Source organism: Bos mutus, chromosome 2 (assembly GCF_027580195.1).
Source record: "Bos mutus isolate GX-2022 chromosome 2, NWIPB_WYAK_1.1, whole genome shotgun sequence".
NCBI lineage: Eukaryota > Metazoa > Chordata > Mammalia > Artiodactyla > Bovidae > Bos > Bos mutus.
The window spans coordinates 71071203-71092121 of record NC_091618.1 but is presented as its reverse complement, the minus strand read 5'-3'; the positions used below and the strand labels follow the sequence as shown (position 1 = coordinate 71092121).

At 40.0% G+C, this 20919-nt stretch overlaps 1 protein-coding gene across 1 annotated transcript in view; it reads left to right on the top strand.

The window, feature by feature from the left end:
* Positions 1-20919, top strand: part of NCKAP5 (NCK associated protein 5) — a 1094443-nt gene that overhangs the window by 964063 nt on the left and 109461 nt on the right. Inside the window, 1 exon segment of the mRNA XM_070389536.1 lies at positions 2191-2269. Coding sequence (XP_070245637.1) covers positions 2191-2269 — 79 coding nt within the window.

Below are 20919 nucleotides of genomic sequence, written 5' to 3'. Positions count from 1 at the left end.
CTAAGAAAGATACAGTAGTTCTTGGTAAGTTCTGGAAAGGATGAGTGTGACCATATGGTACACTCTGAAAAAATTAAATTACAGTGATGAATAGGGGTCAAGAGTGCCCATTCTTAAAACTGAAATTCTTTTATAACCTTGAAGAGATCACCAACCCTCTCTAAGCCTCTTTTGCTTTATCTCCCAAGATGATAACCTCATTCTAATTATTGGATTCTTTTGTTCAGTATTTCATAGACTGACGGAGATGTTGACTCACCCACCTTGCAGCACCCCATTCAAGTTTAAAATTGGTTGGTTTAGAAAAACCTAAAGGAAATACTATTTTACATAACAGGTGTGGGAAAATATGGAGCATCCTGTTATAAGTGCTGGAATGGTTTGAAAATATAAATAGACTTCCTTGATATTTCTATAAATGAGGATAGAAATTTCCTGTTGAATTCTTAATGGAAATGAAGGTGTTTGGATCTCCCTCCTTTTGGGTTTCTTGGCAGCTTTGTTACAAGAGGTCACTGAGCTAGGGGAACTTTGGAAGGCAAATAAGTAACATAGTCTTGATGATGCTCACAGAGATGTTCCTACCTGCCTTCCATAAATACTAGAAACAGAGCTGGTTGATCGTGGTCTTCTTCCCTTACTCCCTAACTCCCTTCCTCCAGATGTGCTAACAAAACAGTGCCAACAGCAGACAGATGATGGGGAGAGAAAGAGATGAAGCATGGCCTCTGGATACTCAGCCCTTAGCACACTCTTCTTGTGAGGGTTCAGATAGCCGTTGACAAACCCCCTTGAGTGTGCCATCTTCTAGCTATTAGTATGTGTGGATCATGCACCAGTTACTTCTGTTATTGGGGCCACAGTCATGAAATGTAAATAATTGGTCTTATTCCATGAATTATAAAAAGTAAGAGGTAAAAAGTAGAAATCTAAGTCTAGCTCAAGGTCAGTTTACAAGTATATGACTTTCTATATTGTAAGTATAAAATAATGGTTTCTCAGCCTTCAACTCGAACCCCTGAACAAATTCACTGACAACCTCTAGTGAACCCCCAGTGCATTCATTGCACAGTTCACATGACTATCACTGGGTGGCTGGAATGCACTCTCAAAGAGATATTCAGGACCATTCTGCCAAGGACCATAGCTATCTTGACTTTCTGGCCAAGTCTACACTGACATTGTTCAGTGGAAATTTGAGAATAACAAAATTTCACCAAATGAACACAAATCTGAAACCAGATTTGCTGTGTTTGAATCCGGGTTTCACCACCTGGACAACTGCTTATCTTTTCTGTTTCTTCAGGGCCCTTATCTCCAAAATGGAGCTAACAATAGCACTTAACCTCTTAGCATTGTGAGGGTTATGAGAGAATAGGTGTGGGGAACCTAAACAGCTCCTGATGCATAGTAGTTAAGCATTGGCTGTTTTTATTACTACTGCTACTAGACTGGGAAGTACGGGACATGAGTTGTATTTCCAGTGTTGGCATTTATGGTATCTTTAAAGAAAGTTGCTGGATTTCAAAATTCTCATTTGTGAAATACTGTGATTTTATTAGATTCTTGCTCAAGTTCCATTTGATACTCCTCTGAATATCCCAGCTGAAATATAAGGAGGATGTTTTTGACCTGAAAAAAATCTAAATAAATTTGTCACCATCCTAGTTCACTGAGCACGCATCATAGTCACCTCACATTTCATTCTGGAAAGAGCAAAAACAAAATAACATTTTCTTAGAGCTATATTCTAGGAAAAGGTCAAAAGATCTAAGTGTATTTCTTTATTCTCATTAAAATAACTTGTGGGGTAGTCACTGTCCCTGAAAGAATTATGTTTCCTTAGACTTAATTTTTCCTAACAGCTCTGTGTTACTGACTTTATTAAGTATTAAAAAAAACAAAAGAAGAAGAACCTAAAGCTGTTATCTCGAAAATCTTTGCAGAATCAGATACCATGTAAGAGCTGGGGTTATATTTCTGAAAATATGCTCTTATAATTAAAACTTGTAATAAAGCCAAGCAGTAGAGTAGGGTAAAGTGAAGTAAAGAAAATATGTGTGTATATGTGAACATACACTCAGACACATACATACCCATGTTTGTTATAGAATGCACCAATATTCTGAGGATTACAAAATCAGTTTAATATAACACATAAGAACTCACAGTATTTCCTTGTTTCTGCAGGTAAGAGAGGCAAATGATCACCTGCAAGAGGATGAAGAAGATACAGTCGCAGATTCTGCATTTCAGAGCCATACCATAGGTAAAAATTCATGGCTCCATATGTCTTTAACTGACATTTTCTACATGCAACCTTATTTCAGACAGGGCATGTTCTTAAAGACATGTCTTATGCCCACTTCTACCAGGATAGGATTTTAACTTCTGATACATGGTTATCTTTATCTTAAATATTGGAAACTACCATAAAATACATGGATCAAAGCAGAACCTATGAAGGAAACATAGGTGTTTACAAAGGAATGCAATGCAAACTAAGGTGAGACCTTGTCAATATGCAATGAAAATGATACTGATATAAATAATTTCTGAGGATAAAATCAACTTTGAATTGATCCAGTTTCTATAACTGTCTCAGGAAGCACTACTATTGGCTTGAAATATGGAGCAGCAACTTCTTATATTGAACACTTTTTTTAATTGAATATGTTTTACCCAGAGAACTAAATAGATACTGTTTTTGCTGTTGTTTAGTCACTCAGTTATGTCTGACTCTTTGCAATCTCATGGACTGTAGCCCACCAGGCTCCTCTGTCCATGGGATTTTCCAGGCTAGAATACTAGACTGGGTTGCCATTTCTTTCTCCAGGGGATCTTCCTGACCCAGGGATCAAACCTGTGTCTCCTGTATTGGCAGGTGGATTCTTTACCACTGAACCACCTGGGAAGCCCCAGATTAAGTATTTACAGCTTGCCAAAATCTCCAACTCATTTTCTTTACATTTCTCTAAGAACCCTGATTATAGGTAGTCCTGTCTCAGAGATATATTTGGCTTGTCAGCTCTGTCCTAGAATTTTGCATGAGCCTACATTGAAGGGACTCAGGTTTCTAACACAAAGGAATTTTCCCAGCCTGTTTCCCTCAGCCAGGAGCTAACTGGTAATAGAGTAGCTGTCTATGACTGTGATCCTTGTCAGGAAATAGAAGACGTGATAACAGCTCTAGGCCACCTTGGACGTTTGCAAAATTAATTGTTCCTTGGGCTCTAGAAATAGCTGTGAATGTAAGCATGCTAATTATTTAGTTTTACACAAAACTTCAAAGCATGAAGAGTCATTTTTTCAAATCACATTTGGGTGTATAGACAGTACTGATTGCTGTACTCTGGGGTAGGACGGCCCCACAGATGTCGGTTTCTGTTATCAGTATTCACTACGCCTCTTCCTGTTCTTTCCCTGACTACCTTTAGCTGCCAACTCTCAGCATCTCACCACGCCTGGCTCCATGTTGGTGTGTTTTGCAGCTGTTTTTCTAGCTTACCCAGCTCTCTTCTCCCAGCTACAACTTACAGTTTGTCTCAGAGAGTTATTGTACCCCCAAAGTTTAATAAGATTGGCACACTATTGTTATTCTTTTCTGGTGTAATTGGGAATATAAAAATCTTAACAAACAACAAAATGAGTGGAATCTAAATATTTTTATTCCAGAAAGACATCCTGTAGTACAGTTGTCAATGTAAAATGCTTAAATTAGTATCAATACTGATAGTTAGCTAATATGCAAGTTAAATATTATTCAGCAACCTTCAAAAATGGCACTGTGTAAAGCCCCACTGAGTCATCATTTTTCTATAATGAACCATTCTTGGGCTTTTACAGTAACATATATAAAGCTAGAGGCTGCATTTTGTTCAAGAGAGCTATAGTTATCTGGGTACTTTAGACTAGCAATCCTTTAGATCTATACTGTTTGACATGATAGCCAGTAGTCAAGTGTAGTTGAGACTCAACTTAAATTCATTAAAACTACATAAAATTAAAACTGAATTTTTCAGTTGCATTAGCCACTTTTCAAGTGTTCAATGGCCACATATTCTGTATGGCCTGTATGAACATGTCCATCATCACACAAAATTCTTCTGAAAAGTACTGGTTTAGAATACTCTCCTTGGAAGCAAATTTGAACTCTGTTCCTGATAGAGAACTGACTTGGTCTTCACATAATTGTAGACTCATCTCCTCAAACTAGCGGAGATTGATCTGAACAAGCTGCTATTGGCAGCAAGTAACAACAAAACTGACTAGCCATGACTTAAGTAATAAAGTCACTGAATCATCTTATGTAATTAAAAGTCTGAAGGAAGGCAAATGTAAAAGAGGAGCAGCAGCTCATCAGTGCTATCTAAAGCCCTGTTTGTTTGGGTTTTTTGGTCCACATCCTTGTCACTTCTGGTTGAAAATTGATTCCTACCACTCTAGGCATCCCAGCTATATTCAGGACACAAAGTGTAAGGAAAAGTAAAAACTTTTCAGAATCCTCCCCACTGTAGACTTAATATTACATGTCATCAATGAGAACCAGATCCTAAAGCCAATCCTAGGTGCACAGGAAGCTGGGAAAGTCAGTATGTTGCCTCCTAGCCCCTATTGCATGAGATAGCAGAGAGAAGAGGGGTGAAATGTTCTCTGAGTTCGACAATCAATAAGACAATCAATAATATTACCACAGGCCTTTTAAAAAGTTCATCCATTTCAAGACTGAGTGACATTCTACAAATCAAGTGGTTATTTATTTTTATTGCACAAAAATGACTGAAAAAATATTTTAGCACCCGAAAATCCCCAAGTTCTTCATTTTGTCTAAGCTAAGTCTTATCACGTATCTTCCCAATATTTACAACCATCAGTATATTTCCAATTTTCTCAGCAACTGAGCAAATCTAAATATGGTCTTAAAACCAAACAGCTGCTAATATCTTTGACAAAGAACAACAATCAGAAAATCTGTGAAACTGAATGTTTATATTTCTGTGGTTAAGGATAATCATGTCAGTTTAATCAAAATGGTATGAGTTGATTACAAAACAAGACATTGTTAACTTGCTCTATATTGAAATTCAAGATTCATGAATGAAGTAATACAACTAGATTTTTTCTTTAAAATTGCCCTAATAAATATCATACTTTCATGTTAATAAGCAACAAGCAAATGACCATACTAGCCTAATAGAAGTATTAACATGAATGATCACAAACACCAATTGTTCTTTCTTGCTGTTTAACAGATTCACCCAGTGTATTATGCTAATTATCTAATAAGATTAAGTGATCAGTAGGAATTCAAATAACATTACCTCATATTAAAAACATCAGCTAATGATAGCATCAAAAATAATCTCCTAAGAAGAGACAGAGGATTTGGAAATTCCTTTAAAGAGGAAGAGATGTCTTTTGAAGAATTTGAGGAAGAAGCGAAGCAGAATTAAATGATAACCAAGCAATCAAGGCTGCATGGTAAACTCTTGTGAAGTGAAAGATGTGTGGTATTTCCCCAAATCTAAAAGAGTTGTTATGGAGTGAAGTCTGCATGCTCAACACACAGTGAGGCCGACAAGGCGAAACATCCGAGTTTGGAGCAGAGAAAGGTTTATTCCAAGGCCCTGGGTTTCTTGTGCCTAATAAGACCCCAAACTCCTGGATGGGTTTCAGCAAAGCACTTTTAAAGGCCAAGAGAGGGAGAGGGAGGGCTGTGGTTAGTTGTTGCAGACTTCTTGGTCTTGGAATCAAGACCGAGACTGACTTTGTTCTTGCAGCTGTCCACATAGGTCAGATCACAATATTCCTTTTAAACCTCCAATAAGACAAATATTATTCTCTGTTCTGCAACATTTTATCTCTGTATGATTGGACCCTAAAAGGTCAGAGTCGTGAGAATAGGCAATTCTATATATTTCAAGGTATAGGTAACTGTGCTTTTATAGAAGGTGCAGAGCCAGCATGACTAAGCTTGAGAAAAAGAATGGACCTAATATGGAGTCAGATTTGTTCTTCCCTGTTACAGAGTTACAAAGAATAATTTGTCCAGTAGCACAGTGGGCAAATGTTCCAGTGCCTCATTGTGGAACACAATTTGTTTACTCTCCCTTATTGGCTACGTATACTCCTAGTCTCTTCTAAAGGACCCCTTCTGTCTCCCACGACCAGAGGAGAGTGTGACAGGGGATGTGGTCTAGTTCTGAGTATCTTGAGGATCAAGTTTTCTTTGTTTAGCTCTGTGAAGTTGCCTTGGTGCTGTCCTCCCCAACTCAGTAACTGCCTCCAAGAGCTTTCCTATTGTCCTTCTTCATCACTCCCAAATAGTCTTATAGCAGCTAATATATTAGCAGGAGGATTATGGATGTTACTTAACAGACCATGCTGCTGCTGCTGTCACTTCAGTCGTGTCCGACTCTGTGCGACCCCATAGACTGCAGCCCACCAGGCTCCTCCAACCCTGGGATTCTCCAGGCAAGAACACTGGAGTGGGTTGCCATTTCCTTCTCCAATGCATGAAAGTGAAAAGTGAAAGTGAAGCCGCTCAGTCATGTCCGACCCTCAGTGACCCCATGGACTGCAGCCTACCAGGCTCCTCGGTCCATGGGATTTTCCAGGCAAGAGTACTGGAGTGCATCACTTTATTTCCATTTCCCCAAGGTGTCTTGCTTTCTTATTCCTTGTTTCCATATAAACTTTAGGTGTCTAATCTGGTAAACTTACGCATGTCCGTAAGTTAGATTAAACAGCTATTTTTTTTTTTTTTTCAGATGATGTATTTGCATTATAACAGGGACTCAAGAAAAATTTTACCTCTAGTTAAGAGGAACTCTGGGGAAGTAACATTTCAGGCACACACTGATTTGAGCAAATTATAGGGTGAAGAAGAAAGGACAGGAATTAACCTGACTTCAGACAATGAAGAGTACAAGAAGCAGTGTAGCGAGGAAATGAGTTATTTTGCTGAATATAACCCTTCTTTGCGTAATGGCCTGCCTGAAAGTGAAGAAGTAAGACAAGGCCATGCTGAGCCAAATAGAGAAGATTTGAATCTCCTGGTGCAATGGCCATTTTACCTCTGTAGCACATAGAACTTGCTCTTGTAAGTTCTTACTGTCCAACCATAAAGTACCTAATCCATGGTAGTAATGTGTCTGGTCTGGAGTCTGGTAGAAATAGAAGGGATAAAAGAGTCAAATGATTTATAGTTATCATTGTTGAGGAATCTTTACACCAGATTGCAACGAAGGGCAGCAAATGCAGCATCTCTTTTACGCAGTAGAAAAGAGAAGACCTGAGCTGTTGTTGATATATCTGTATCTGTGGTTCTTCAAGTGATAGGGAGGGTCTCACAGATTCTTGAATCAAGTACCTCAGTTACCTGGAGAACAAGAACATGAGCCTAGATATTTATCTCATCTGAATGAAAAGAACTCCAAAATCTGTTCAATACTTTATTGTATTAAAGTCCTAATGTGATTTGTTTAGGAGCTTCTCGGATGGAACAGCAGTAAAGAATCCGCCTGCTAATGCAGGAGACACAGACACAGTTTTGATTCCTGGGTCGGGAAGACCCACTAGAGTAGGAAATGGCAACCCACTCCAGTATGCCTGCCTGGAAGATCCCATAGACAGAGGAGCCTGGCGGGCTGCAGTCCATGGGGTCCCAAAGAGGTGGACACGACTGTGCGACTGAGCACACGCACACAGTATGGTCAATGGTGGTTGTCCATACATGGATTATACAGTTTCAGTTAGCTAGTTCACAGTTATTTTTCAATCCAAGACTGGATTTCCCTAATTGTTAGCACCAGTAGGATTAGGTTCATATGGGAGGGAAAGAAACTCAAATTACAGTAATTTATTCGAATAAGAACAGAAATTTCTTTCTGTCACACATGACAGGCCACAGGGAGGTGGGTCAGGCTGATGGCACAGTCTCAGCCTCCTCCTTTTTCATTTCTCTGCTTCATATGGTTTCCATTCCCAAGGCCACTTTCTGGCTCAAGAGGACTGTTAAAAAACCATCCTTTATGTCCACTTTCCAACCCACAGGAAGGAAGAGCGATGAGGAAGGGTATGGTCCATCCCTTTAAGAATACTTCCCATTGCTTGACCCATCCTTTGGGTAGCACTCCATTGGCTGGCACTTAGTCACACAGAAGAAACATTAATCCAGGCAGGAGGACATAGGTCCAGAAAAACAAACTAAAAATAAATGGAGATTCTCGTAACTCTGGAAGAAAAAGACAATGAATATTAGAGGACATGTAGCAATCTAACCTGCTGCTTGCCCCCTACCAAGGTTATCTTCTTGATAGTAACAAATAAATTTTCGCTGTCATTTAAGAAGACCATAGGAAAATAAATTTGAAGAGTTGTTGGGAAAGATGTAATTAATTTCAATGATTTATGCTAGTTTTGCATAATCTGAACTACCACTGGTCTCTATTTGTACACTTCACTTTGACTAACTTTTTGAGGAAATGTATTGAACTTTAATTAGTTTGCCACCACCATATTTATGACCATATCACTGGTTAGCCACAAAGTTTAGAGGTTCAAATAAATTTTCTATGGAGTACAGTGCAGCTAGAATTTTCCTTTCTCTAAAATTAAAACCAGTAGGGCACCAGGGCTTCCAGTACTGTAGCTGCCAATCAATTAAACTCCTTGATAATTATCTGTCTTATTTCAAGACTATTACTAATTTTCCCCACTGAGAAAATTTGACAAAGTTTAGAAATTTAATGTAAAGGGAATGACTTTCATATTACAAATTAAAATATCTCAGAAAGTTGATCAGATTTTCACAGCTTTTTGAGTGGAAGACTATTTGAGTCAAATGGCACATTTTGAATAGCATGCTGATATGTGTAGGCTTAACTGTAGAAAGAGTGAGCTGCTGATCATCAAAACAAACGTGAGGGGGAAGTATAAAGGTTCTCAATAGCAATTTTGATAGATAATGTTCTGTTGACTAGTAACAGATTGGTTCTGAACTGGAAACTGCATGGATAGTGGTGACTATGGATGAGGAATAGGAGGAGTGATTTTACATAATTTAAATTGTTAATACTTCCCAGGATGATAATATTTCTGCATTTCCAAATATTACAAATGGCATTTCAGAGATATTACAGAGTAATAGCTTGGCCGTGGAAGCTTCTATTGTGGCTGCACTGAGTTCGTCCATTTATATTGACAAGCAACAAACTTCCAAGGGAAAGCTTTGCATCTGGAAGCCTGAAATATAAATCCCACGTGTCATGAAGGTAGACTCATGGAAACAGAACCATGTGGTTCCTTCTGGTTAAAAATGACTGAAAATAGTAATATCAATTCCCATCCATTGAATATCTCTTTTTTTTATCAAGCCCTATGCTTAGAACATTACCTATAATCCTTGTTTCACTCTCTCGTGGCTAGTTCTCTGGTTTTGTCATCTATACACTTGCTCCTTGAGTGTTTCTCTCTAAATACCAGAGGTAATCATGAATGAGGCTTTGGTGGAGAGTTCTATATTGGTGGTGGTGTTCAGTCACTCAGTCGTGGAGAACTCTTTGCAACCCCACGGAAGCAGCACGCCATATTTCCCTGTCCTTCACCATCTCCCAGAGCTTGCTCAAACTCATATCCATCGAGCCTGTGAGGCCATCCACCATCTCATCCTCTGTCATCCCCATCTCCTCCTGCCTTCAATCTTGCCAAGCATCCAGGTCTTTTCTCATGAATCAGCTCTTTGCATCAGGTGGCCAAAGTATTGGAACTTCAGCTTCAGCATCAGTCCTTCCAATGAATATTCAGGACTGATTTCCTATAGGATTGACTGGTTTGACCTCCTTACAGTCCAAGGGACTCTCAAGAGTTTTCTCTAACACCACAGTTCAAAAGCATCAATTCTTTGGCACTCAGCCTTCTTTGTGGTCCAACTATCACATCCACACACGACTACTGAAAAAAACCATAGCTTTGCCTATATGGACCTTTGCTGGTAAAGTAATGTCTCTGCTTTTAATATGCTGTCTAGGTTGGTCATAACTTTTCTTCCAAGGAGCAAGCGTCTTTTAATGTCATGGCTGCAGTTACCATCTGCAGGGATTTTGGAGCCCAAGAAAATAAAGTCTCTCACTGTTTCCATTGTTTCCCCATGTATTTCCCATGAAGTGATGGGAATGGATGCCATGATCTTTGTTTTTTTAATGTTAGTTTTAAGCCAGCTTTTTCACTCTCCTCTTTCACTTTCATCAAGAGTCTCTTTAGTTCCTCTTCACTTTCTTCCATAAGTGTGGTGTCATCTGCATATCTGAGGTTGTTGATATTTCTCTTGGCAATCTTGATTCCAGCTTGTGCTTCCTCCAGCCCAGCATTTCGCATGATGTACTCTGCATATAAGTTAAATAAGCAGGGTGACAATATGCAGCCTTGACGTACTCCTTTCCCAAATTGGAACCAGTCTAGTGTTCCATGTCCAGTTCTAACCGTTGCTTCTTCACCCGCATACAGGTTTCTCAGGAGGCAGGTAAGGTGATCTGGTATTCCCATCTCTTTAATAATTCTCCACAGTTTGTTGTGATCCACACAGTCAAAGGCTTTAGCATAGTCAAAGAAGCAGAAGTAGATATTTTTCTGGAATTCTCTAGCTTTTTCTATGATTCAGAGAATGTTGGCAATTTGATCTCTGGTTCTTCTGCCTTTTCTAAATCCAGCTTAAACATCTGGAGGTTCTCAGTTCATGTACTGTTGAAGCCTCCTTAGGAGAATCTTGAGCATTATTTTGCTAGTGTGTGAGATGAGTGCAATTGTGCAGTAGTTTGAACATTCTTTGGCATTGCCTTTCTTTGGGATTGGAATGAAAACTGACCTTTTCCAGTCCTGTTGCCACTGCTTAGTTTTTCAAATTTGCTGTCATATTGAGTGCAGCAATTCCACTGCATCATCTTTTAGGATTTGAAATAGCTCAGCTGGAATTCCAGCACCTCCACTAGGTTTGTTCACAGTGATGCTTCCGAAGGCCCATGTGACTTCGCACTCCAGGATGTCTGGCTCTAGGTGAGTGATCACACTAACGTGGTTATCTGGGTCATGAAGATCTTTTTTGTATAGTCCTTCTGTGTATTATTGCTACCTCTTCTTAATATCTTCTGCTTCTGTTAGGTCCATGCCATGTCTGTCCTTTATTGTGCCCATCTTTGCATGAAATGTTCCCTTGGTATCTCTAATTTTCTTGAAGAGATCTCTAGTCTTCCCATTCTATTGTTTTCCTCTATTTCTTCACATTTTTCACTTAGGAAGGCTGTCTTAGCTCTCCTTGCTATTCTTTGGAACTCTGCATTCAAATGGATATATCTTTCCTTTTCTCCTTTGCCTTTAGCTTCTCTTCTTTTCTCAGCTATTTGTAAGGCCTCCTCAGAAAACCATTTTTCCTTTTTCATTTCTTTTTCTTGGGGATGGTTTTGATCATTTCTCCTGTACAATGTTATGAACCTCTTTCCATAGTTCTTCAGGCACTCTATCAGATCTAATCCTTTGAACATATTTGTCATTTCCACTGTATAATCATAAGGGATATAATTTAGGTCATACCTTAATGGCCTAATGGTTTTCCCTACCTTCTTCAATTCAAGTCTGAGTTTGGCAGTAAGGAGTTCATGATCTGAGCCACAGTCAGCTCCTGGTCTTGTTTTTGCTGACTGCATAGAGCTTCTCCATTTTCAGCTGCAAAGAATATAGTCAATCTGGTTTCAGTAATGACCATCTGGTGATGTCCATGTGTATTCTCTTGTGTTGTTGGAAGAGGGTGTTTGCTATGATCAGTGTGTTCTCTTGGCAAAACTCTATTAGCCTTTGCCCTGCTTCATTTTGTACTCCAAGATCAAACTTGCCTTTTACTCCAGATATCTCTTGACTTCCTACTTTTTCATTCCAGTCCCCTATGATGAAAAAGACATCTTTTTTTGGTATTAATTCTAGAAGATAGGTCTTCGTAGAACCATTCAACTTCGGCTTCTTCAGCAATAGAGGTTGGGGCATACACTTGGATTACTATGATATTGAATGGTTTCCCTTGGAAATGAACAGCGATCATTCTGTCATCTCATTTTTGAGATTGCATCCAAGTACTGCATTTTGGACTCTTTTGTTAACTATGAGGGCTACTCCATTTTTTCTAAGGGGTTCTTTCCCACAGTGGTAGATATAATGGTCATCTGAATTAAATTCACCCATTCCAATCCATTTTAGTTCACTGATTGCTAAAATGTTGATGTTCACTCTTGCCATCTCCTGTTTGAACACTTCCAATTGACCTTGATTCATGGACCTAACATTCCAGGTTCCTATGCAATATTGTTCTTTACAGCATCAGACTTTACTTTCACCACCAGACACATGCACAACTGTGCATTGTTTCCACTTTGGCCCAGCCTCTTCATTCCTTCTGGAGCTATTTCTCCACTCTTCTCCAGGGACATATTGGGCACCTACCAACCTAGGGAGTTCATCTTTCAGTGCCAGATTTTTTTGCCTTTTCATACTGTTCAGGGGGTTCTCAAGGCAAGAATACTGAATTTGTGAGCATGTTGGTAGGCTATATCAGTCACTCAGTAGTGTTCAATTCTTTGCAACCCAATAGACTGTAGCCCACCAGGCTTCTCTGTCCATGAAATTTTCCTGCCAAGAATCCTGGAGTGGGTTGCCATTTCCTCCTCCAGGGGATCTTCCTGACCCAGGAATAAAACCCTTGTCTCCTGCATTGGCAGGCATATTTACCATTGAACCATCCGGAAAGCCAGTTTGTCAGCATACCAGATCATAGTTTATGACTCCCCCTCTTATGTTTCTTTTTTTTTTTCCACTAGAGAGAGAGAGAGCTGTAGACTTTGAGTTGAAAGTGTGATTTTTTTACTGCTATAAAATATTTCTTCTATAAATTGCACCAGTGAGCTGAGTTCTGTGTAGTTCAACAGGCCTGTATTGAGCATCTTCTTCCAGCCATGTCCTATGTTAGAGGTTGGAGATACGGAGGTGAATGAGACATAGAACACACTCTATGAACTCCAGTCAAGTAAGGAAACAGAGAAGCAAACAAATAATTCTGATACAGTATGGTCACAAATAAGATGAAAGCATGCTCTTCATACATATGCATTGAGTGCATTGAGCAGCGTGTCAAGACCCTCTTTGGTGAAGCCAGGCATTCTGATGTCTATCTGTAAGGAAAAGATAAGAGTGAGGGTAAGATACTGAATTTTAAGAGCATTTGCCATTTATACCAGTGGTTCCCAAACTCAAATCACAAGGTCTAGGGAGGAGAGCCAGTCATTAGTATGTACATCCCTAGGTGATGCCAGTGTGTGCAGCAAAGTTTGGGAACCACTTTCCTAAGGAGTAGGATTTCATCAGCAAAGGGGAGAGAGATATTCTTAAACTCGAGGTAAACAGCATATTCAAAGACCTGGGCATAGGAATATGGCACACCATAGGGAAGGGAGTCAACAAATGACCAGCTTGGCTAGAGTAGAGGGTAAGTTTTAAGGATGAAGTACAGATAGAAGCGCTTTTGTAGGATGGGACCAGATTATGGGAAACTTGAAAGCCAAGCCTACATGTTTGAATTTAATCCTACAGACAACACACAGACAGTGGGAAAAAAAATTTAAAGACCAACACAATAAGAAGTGGCCATCCAATCACTATGATGCTCATGCTTTGACTTTCAAAACAAAAATATGTCTTCATTTTCTCTCCCTTAGCCTTGGACCAGCCAAATATACATCCTGTTTTCTCACAAGGGATATGCCATGATGAGTAGAGTTATATAGTCCTGTAAAAGGATGGACTGCCAAGGTTACTACAGAGTTGCTCCAAAAGAACTCTCCTGGAAATCTATCAGGGTAGGAAATGTATTAGGATATTTATTACATAAATATCGTACCCACTGAGTGCAAGTGCTCAAGTCTCTTATTATATAATACAGCTGGTGTATGGGAAGGGTACCCACTGAGTGTCACTGACTGATAACCTCAATGCGTCTCTCAGATTAGCACCAGCAAGACCCTAGAAAAGTGAGCCCTGAGGCTTGTCCATCCTCCTGCCAGGGAACTGAGAAGCACAAGAAGGCATGCTTGGGCGTTTAGGAGAGGTAAGGATGGTGCTCTTCCGACAGGGATGCCAGCTGCCAGGGCAGAGGCAGACATGAAGCCCCAGGGGGTGGCACGGGCTAGTAGGGCAAAAGATCCCACAGAACAGGTGATAAGTGGGCATGTTAAATAAGTTTCGTCTTTTTTCTCCCATGTTTTTTCCAAGGCCTGTTGCTGTAGAGGCCCCATGTCTGGGGAATCAGAAATAGCCGTATAGTTCCCTCAGTTTCTTGTTGTTGTTCAGTCATTAAGTTGTGTCTGACTCTCTGCATCCCCATGAACTACAGCACACCAGCCTTCCTTGTCCTCTACTATCTCCTGAAATTTGCTCAGATTCATGTCCACTGAGTGCAATTGCTATATATACCCAGAAGTGGAATTGCTAAACCACATGATAGCTCTGTTGTATTTGGAAATAAAATCACTATCTCAAAGAGGTAGCTGGACCCCTAGGTTCACTGCAGCATTATTCACAATAGCCAAGGTAGTATTGATCTGTTGATAGATGAACGAATAAAGGATTTGTGGTATGTGTGTGCGTGTGTAGATGTGTGTGTGCACGTATGTATAGTTTTATAGTCTTCAGTTTACTTGTAGAGCCTTACCACACTATTGTTTCGTTTTCGCTCACTGTACAAATAGAATCATACTGTAAATATTCTGCTAGGTTGGCAATGTTGTTTTTGGAATGAATTAGTGATGGTCCCTGCAGTTGTAGTTCATTCATTTTCATAGTTGTATAGTCTTCCATAGCAGAGAAATTTCAGATTTTATTTATTCTTTCTAATGTTAATAAACATTTGGGTTGTTTTCCATTTTTTGCTATTATGACAGTGTTGCTAGTGTCACTGTGATGCATATTCCCTGACATACTTACCGAGGGTTTTTCTAGGTATGCATAGTAATAACTTTTTACATCATAAACCAGTATACCTCTGCATGTGTACCTATACATAACTGTAATCCAATGTTATATTCTTTTTTGCTAATTTGAAAACCACAGTAAATTACTAAGTAGCATGAAATCCAACAATGGGTTTCCTTATGGAGGGGAAGTGGTGGGAGAAGGATGTAGTGGAAGGGGTTCAAGAGTGGCTTAAAAACACTGAGTTGTTGACCTTAGAGTTGGGATGGATTCATCTCATCACAGGGCTCCTTAAGAGTGAGAGGAGGAATCAGAAGAGGGCCAGAGAAAAAGCTGTATCAACGGAAACAGGGTCAAGAAGGTGCATTCATAATAAAAGAGATGCATTCATAATAAAAGAAACCCATATTAATGGGATCTGAGTCAAACTCAGATCCTTTTTTTTTTTTTAATTTATCACATTGGAAAAGCTTAAAAAGCTTGAAGACAAAAACTTTGTTGGCAAGGATGTGAGGAAAAAGGCATCGTATACTACAGATGAGAGGGTGCTAGTACAAGCTCTATGGATAAGTTTGCAATATCTAATAAAAGTCACACTTATTTAATGCTATTAAATAGAAATTCCAATCAAATAATTTATCCTACAGACATACTTGCCCATATGAGAAATAATGCATGCACTGAAACGTTGTTTATAGTAATAGGAAAAAATCACGAATGAACCAAATGTTCATTAGTATGGTACTAGTTAAATGTATTCTGATAAAGGAATATAATATAGTTGTAAAAAAGAAATAAGGGGGACTTCCCTGGTGGTCTGGTGGTTAAGACTTCACCTTCCAATGCAGGGGGTGCAGATTCAGTCCCTGGTAGGGGAGCTAAGATCCCACATGCCTGGGGACCAAAAACCCAAAATTTAAAACACAGCACTATTATAACAAATTCAGTAAAGACTTTAAAAATGGTCCACATCAAAAAAAAAAAAAACTTTAAAACCAAAGAAGGGAGATCTTTACTGATATGAAACAATTTCTGAGATATGTTATTAAATGAGAAGAGCAAGGAACAGAATAGTACCTATAGTATGCTTGAATTTTTAAAAAGTAAAAAGGACTATAACACACAGACATACATAGTTTTTCAAAAGGTAAATGCAAGTGTGAATATGATTTTGTACATGTACACACACGTAATTGTTGGCATGAATAAAACTAATAAAACACAAGAGGCCAGTACTGTTGATTGCCCCAAAGCAGACCTGGGTTTAAAGAACACAAAATGAAAGAATGTTTTCAATATGTGCTGTTTTGTGTCTTTTTAATTTTGCAGTCTTATAGTTCCTTTTTAAAACATAAAATGTAAATTAAAGATTGTGCCTTAAAAAAAAAAACTGAGAGTTAAGATGCATGTATGTATTCTTTTACAGTCGTGGTGATTTAAATGTAACTATTTGCTGTATATACTCTTGTGTTCATAGAGTTCATATTTGTTTTTAAAAGATAAAAAGCAAAGTACAGTCTGAAACAAAGCACGTGTATGGGCTGAATGGGACTTCCTTTTGCCTGGCTGACCTAGATCATCCATCCCCCACCTTCCACACTCTTCCTGTCTGCCCTCTGACCAGCTCATTAGCATCTACAGAAGAGAGGTCAGCCAAGAGAAGAAAGAGCAGGAAAGGACACATCCCTGACCACCCATAGAAAGTTACATCATCAATTCTGAAGCCCATCAGGTGTCTGAGGAGTAAGTTAAAGGTGTCTGAGGAGTAAGAGGTTGTGGACAACTCTTGAATCTTAATCTCTTTGTTCTCCATGTTACCACAGATAATTCTGGGTTGATTAGATGTTATAGATAGGTTGAACTGTCAGTGCCATCAGTGCTGTTGAAATCAGCAGTCCTTCTTAATCTTAAAGATAATAATAAAAAAAAAAAAATTAGTAACTGAGAAGCAGCAGTGATTAAAAAAAAAAAAAAAAAACTTTTGCCAGACAGGCATTTGTAGCTTTTCAGAAGTCTGTAGTCAAGCTGGGAAGGAAGACACTTTCTTGACTCTAAGAACTCAATCACAGATACTTAGTGAAAAACCATCTCAATTAAGGTGATCTCTATACTCTGTCCACCAGGATTCCCTATGATGTGTCTATTAAGTTTGACACATTCAAGTAAATACCTTAGCTTGAGACAGGTGTAAAGTGCTAGATCAGGTGAGGGCTATGGCAAATTGTGGTGGCAGAAATTGAGTTGTGTAATGAAACATGCAACTGAGGGGAAAAAAGGTGGAAGGGTGATCTTGGGAACAGAATGCTCTTGACTTGAATGAATCCTTAAGAAAGGTGCTAAGTTGCTTCAGTCATGTCTGACTCTTTGCGACCCTATGGACCATAGCCCTCCAGATTTGTCTATGGGGTTCTCCAGGCAAAAATACTGGAGTGGTTTGCCATTTTCTCCTCCAGAGGATCTTCCCAACCCAGGGATCAGACCTGCATCTCTTAAGTCTCCTGCATTGGCAGGCAGGTTCTTTACCACTAGCGCCACCTGGGAAGCCCAGAGAAAAAAGAAAATGAGAGTAAAGAAAGGAAAGCATTGCCGTCAATCTGTTACAGCACAGGGCAGATCTGGGCACTTTTTAATGTCGCAGGCATGCAACTGGGGTGTAACTGCTTCAGAAGAAACACCTTCATTTTTGAAAATGGCCTGAGAAAATAACTCATCAATGTCAGTCTTAATTTTGTTCATCAGCCCATTGATAGAATTTGAGAAGAGTCATTTAGCAATCTTCTTATCAGCGATACAGTGCCTACTCTTCTCGTTTTGCACAGGATCAGATAAAAGGATGATGTTTGCTTTATCTTTGCTTCACCACCCTAGTGCTGCTGCTAAAAGCTTTTCAGGAAGTGGGGAAGAATGAGCTGAGAGGTTACCAGGTTATGAAACATTGTCACAGCCAAGCCAGGAGCATTGAATCAATTTCCAATATGTTTCTTATGTAGCTAAAACCTATACTCTGGAGATGTTATTGTTTGATTATAAAAGCATGAGAAATTTGAAGAGAGACTTTCTTGCCACTGTGATAAACAGTCTCTGCCTGTAACTCGATTGTGTCAACTCCCAGATGGAGGGGAAAATGCTTTAAGGTGACTTTCTGCCCATTTGAAACTCATCCGTGCGTTCTGCCTTCAGAGCCCACTCGGAAGGAATTCTGTGTGTATGAGAACGCATTTGGAGTGGGTAGCCACTGCCCTGCTTTCAAATGAGTGGATCGCATTTCCAAAGGTGTCATTTCCCCTTCCTTTTGACCCAGTCATCAAAATGTTTCCAAAAGTATGTGCATATTATTCTTCTTTACAATAGGTCTCTTTTCTATGTAATTCATAATTTAAAAAATGAAAGTACTTCCCTCATGCTGAGTTACATACAATTGAATCTGATTTTAAAAAAGAGGAAAAAATTGATAAGGAGGAGGCGGGTGGGATCCAAAGTCCAGTTTGGGATTTTATGACTTAGTGCACAATGCTGCCTCTCTCTGTTTCTATAATCATCGAATTAAGGGCTTAGATGCTCTCTAATGTTTTTTTTTTCTTGTCCAGAGTTCCCACATTCTGAGGAGGAGGGTATGCCTGAACTCGCACATACCCATCCACGTCAAGTTCCCACCTCCCATGAACTATAGGAAAGTGGGTTTCAATCCCAGGATCTAAGCAAACTAGAAAAGTTGCAAAGCTTATCTAGCGATTTCTGGGCAGGCCTCAGACCCCCTTCGTAACAGTAGCGTCACCACCGGGTATTTGCTTAGACTTTTGCATCTTTGAGAGTGCTTCACTGGTCTCCTCAACAGAGTCTCCCAGTCTGGGGTTGGCAGTCACATAAGGCAATCTCCATTTCCCTCTTTGCCATCTAACAGATACTGTGACCGTGAGTAAGTTCCTTCCTTACTTGAGTAAACCTCCTTCCCTCATGTGCCAAATGGAGAGCATAGCAAGACCTACTCTGAAGTATTGTTGAGAGCTTTGAGTTTTTACATGTGAGTGCTTGACACCAGGCCAGGGGTTAGTAAGAGCTCCACTGTTGGTCTTCCTTGTTATTAAAAGGTGAGGAAAAAGTGTGGGTGGTGTGGATATCAGCTTTCTCTCTCCCTCCCTCCCTCCCTTCCTTCTAGTTGTACTCATAGCTGTGATTCATTACAGTGAAAGGATACACAGCAAAGAAACGGCCCATGGGGCAGCATCGGGAGGTAACAGTGCCCAGAGTTTTCTTCCTGGAAGTCACACAGGACACGCTCAGCTCCCCCAGTGACAAGCGATGACAATGCATGCAAAATGCTAACTACCTGAGTTGGTGAGAGACTCAGAGCCCAGGGTTTTTACAGTCACCGTCTTGCCTCATGCCTTCAAAACCCCAGTTCCCCAGAAGGGAAACCATTATTCAGCATAAACCACATTGTTCGCATGAAACATTCAGGCCCAGTAACTCTTATCTGTTAGGATGGTGGGAACTCTCTCAAAATGCAGGCTCCCAGGTGCTAGTAAAGGGTCCACCTTACTCACAGGCCTTTCTAAGGGTGAGTACTCTCAGGCTTGTTCTGATAACTCTTCTGTACACAATCCATCACCTTGGCCCTGTCCAAAGCATCTTTATGGCAAAATTTTTATCAGTTGGACTCCCTTACAGTAGAGTGACACCAAACTGTAATTTTGACTTCAGCTTTTCCCTTTGGGGCTCCTGAACTAAGTTGCTTTTGACTTGAATGACCTGACCTGTCCAGGGCTGAGGCCAGCGTGAAAGTCACTGATAAGACTTACAGGAAGAGCTTTCCCATGCACAGTCCTTGTTACTTCTTTGAACAAGAATTTTCCTATCATGAGGACTTCCCTGGTGGCTCAGATGGTAAAGCGTCTGCCTACAATATGGGAGACCCAGGTTAAATCCCTGGGTCGGGAAGATCCCCTGGAAAGGAAATGGTAACCCACTCTAGTATTCTTGCCTGGAAAATTCCATGGATGGAAGAGCCTGGTAGGCTACAGTCCATGGGGTCGCAAAGAGTCGGACACGACTGAGCGACTTTCTTTCTTTCTGTCCTATCATGAAGGCCCTCCAAACAGGGTATTCGTTGTTCAGATGGTACAGGTTAGCAGATCCCAATGTCGTTTCTCCCCTTGGAGTTTCCATCCCTACAATCCCCAGTCTAGTCTGAAGAATTCAGTTCGGTCCCTGATTTCAGAAGCATTGCAGCCAGTTCTAAGCAGTCCTGGTCATCTGTAACATCAGGCCACCAGAGTCACAAATATGAGTGACAGTTGTAAGTGTTCTGTTTGAAAAGCACAAGAGCTGACTCCCTTCACCCTCTTCCAGTTAGTGCTCTCAGGGATGACCTTGGGTGCAGTCATCAGTGTGAGTTCAGTTCAGTTCAGTTCAGTCACTCAGTCGTGTCCGACTGTTTGCAACCCCATGGACTGCAGCACACCAGGCCTCCCTGTCCATTACCAACTCTCGGAGTTTACTCAGATTCATGTTCATTGAGTTGGTGATGCCATTCAACCATCAAGGGCCTCACAGTATCCTGGAAGCATTGCAGGAGGACCTTTCATTCAGGAAGAGAGGAAAGCTTCCAGTATCAGTTCTGTAAAACGAAGACGTGCCCCTCGCCCACCCCCGATCTCCCCAGGTGCCAGGACTTTGATTTCTCCCACTGATACAAAATCAATGCTTCATTCAGTAATTAAAACTTTTTTATGTTTTCTCATCCCTAAATTCTCACCTAGGTGGTTTTTGTTTGTTTGTTGTTTTTTGTCTAGGGAGGTCATATGCAAGAGGGACAAAAGAATTTTCTCAGAAAAATATTGTTTTTAATTGAGGTATAGTTGATTTAGAATGTTGTTTTAAATGTAAAACCTAGTGATTCACTATTTTTATAGA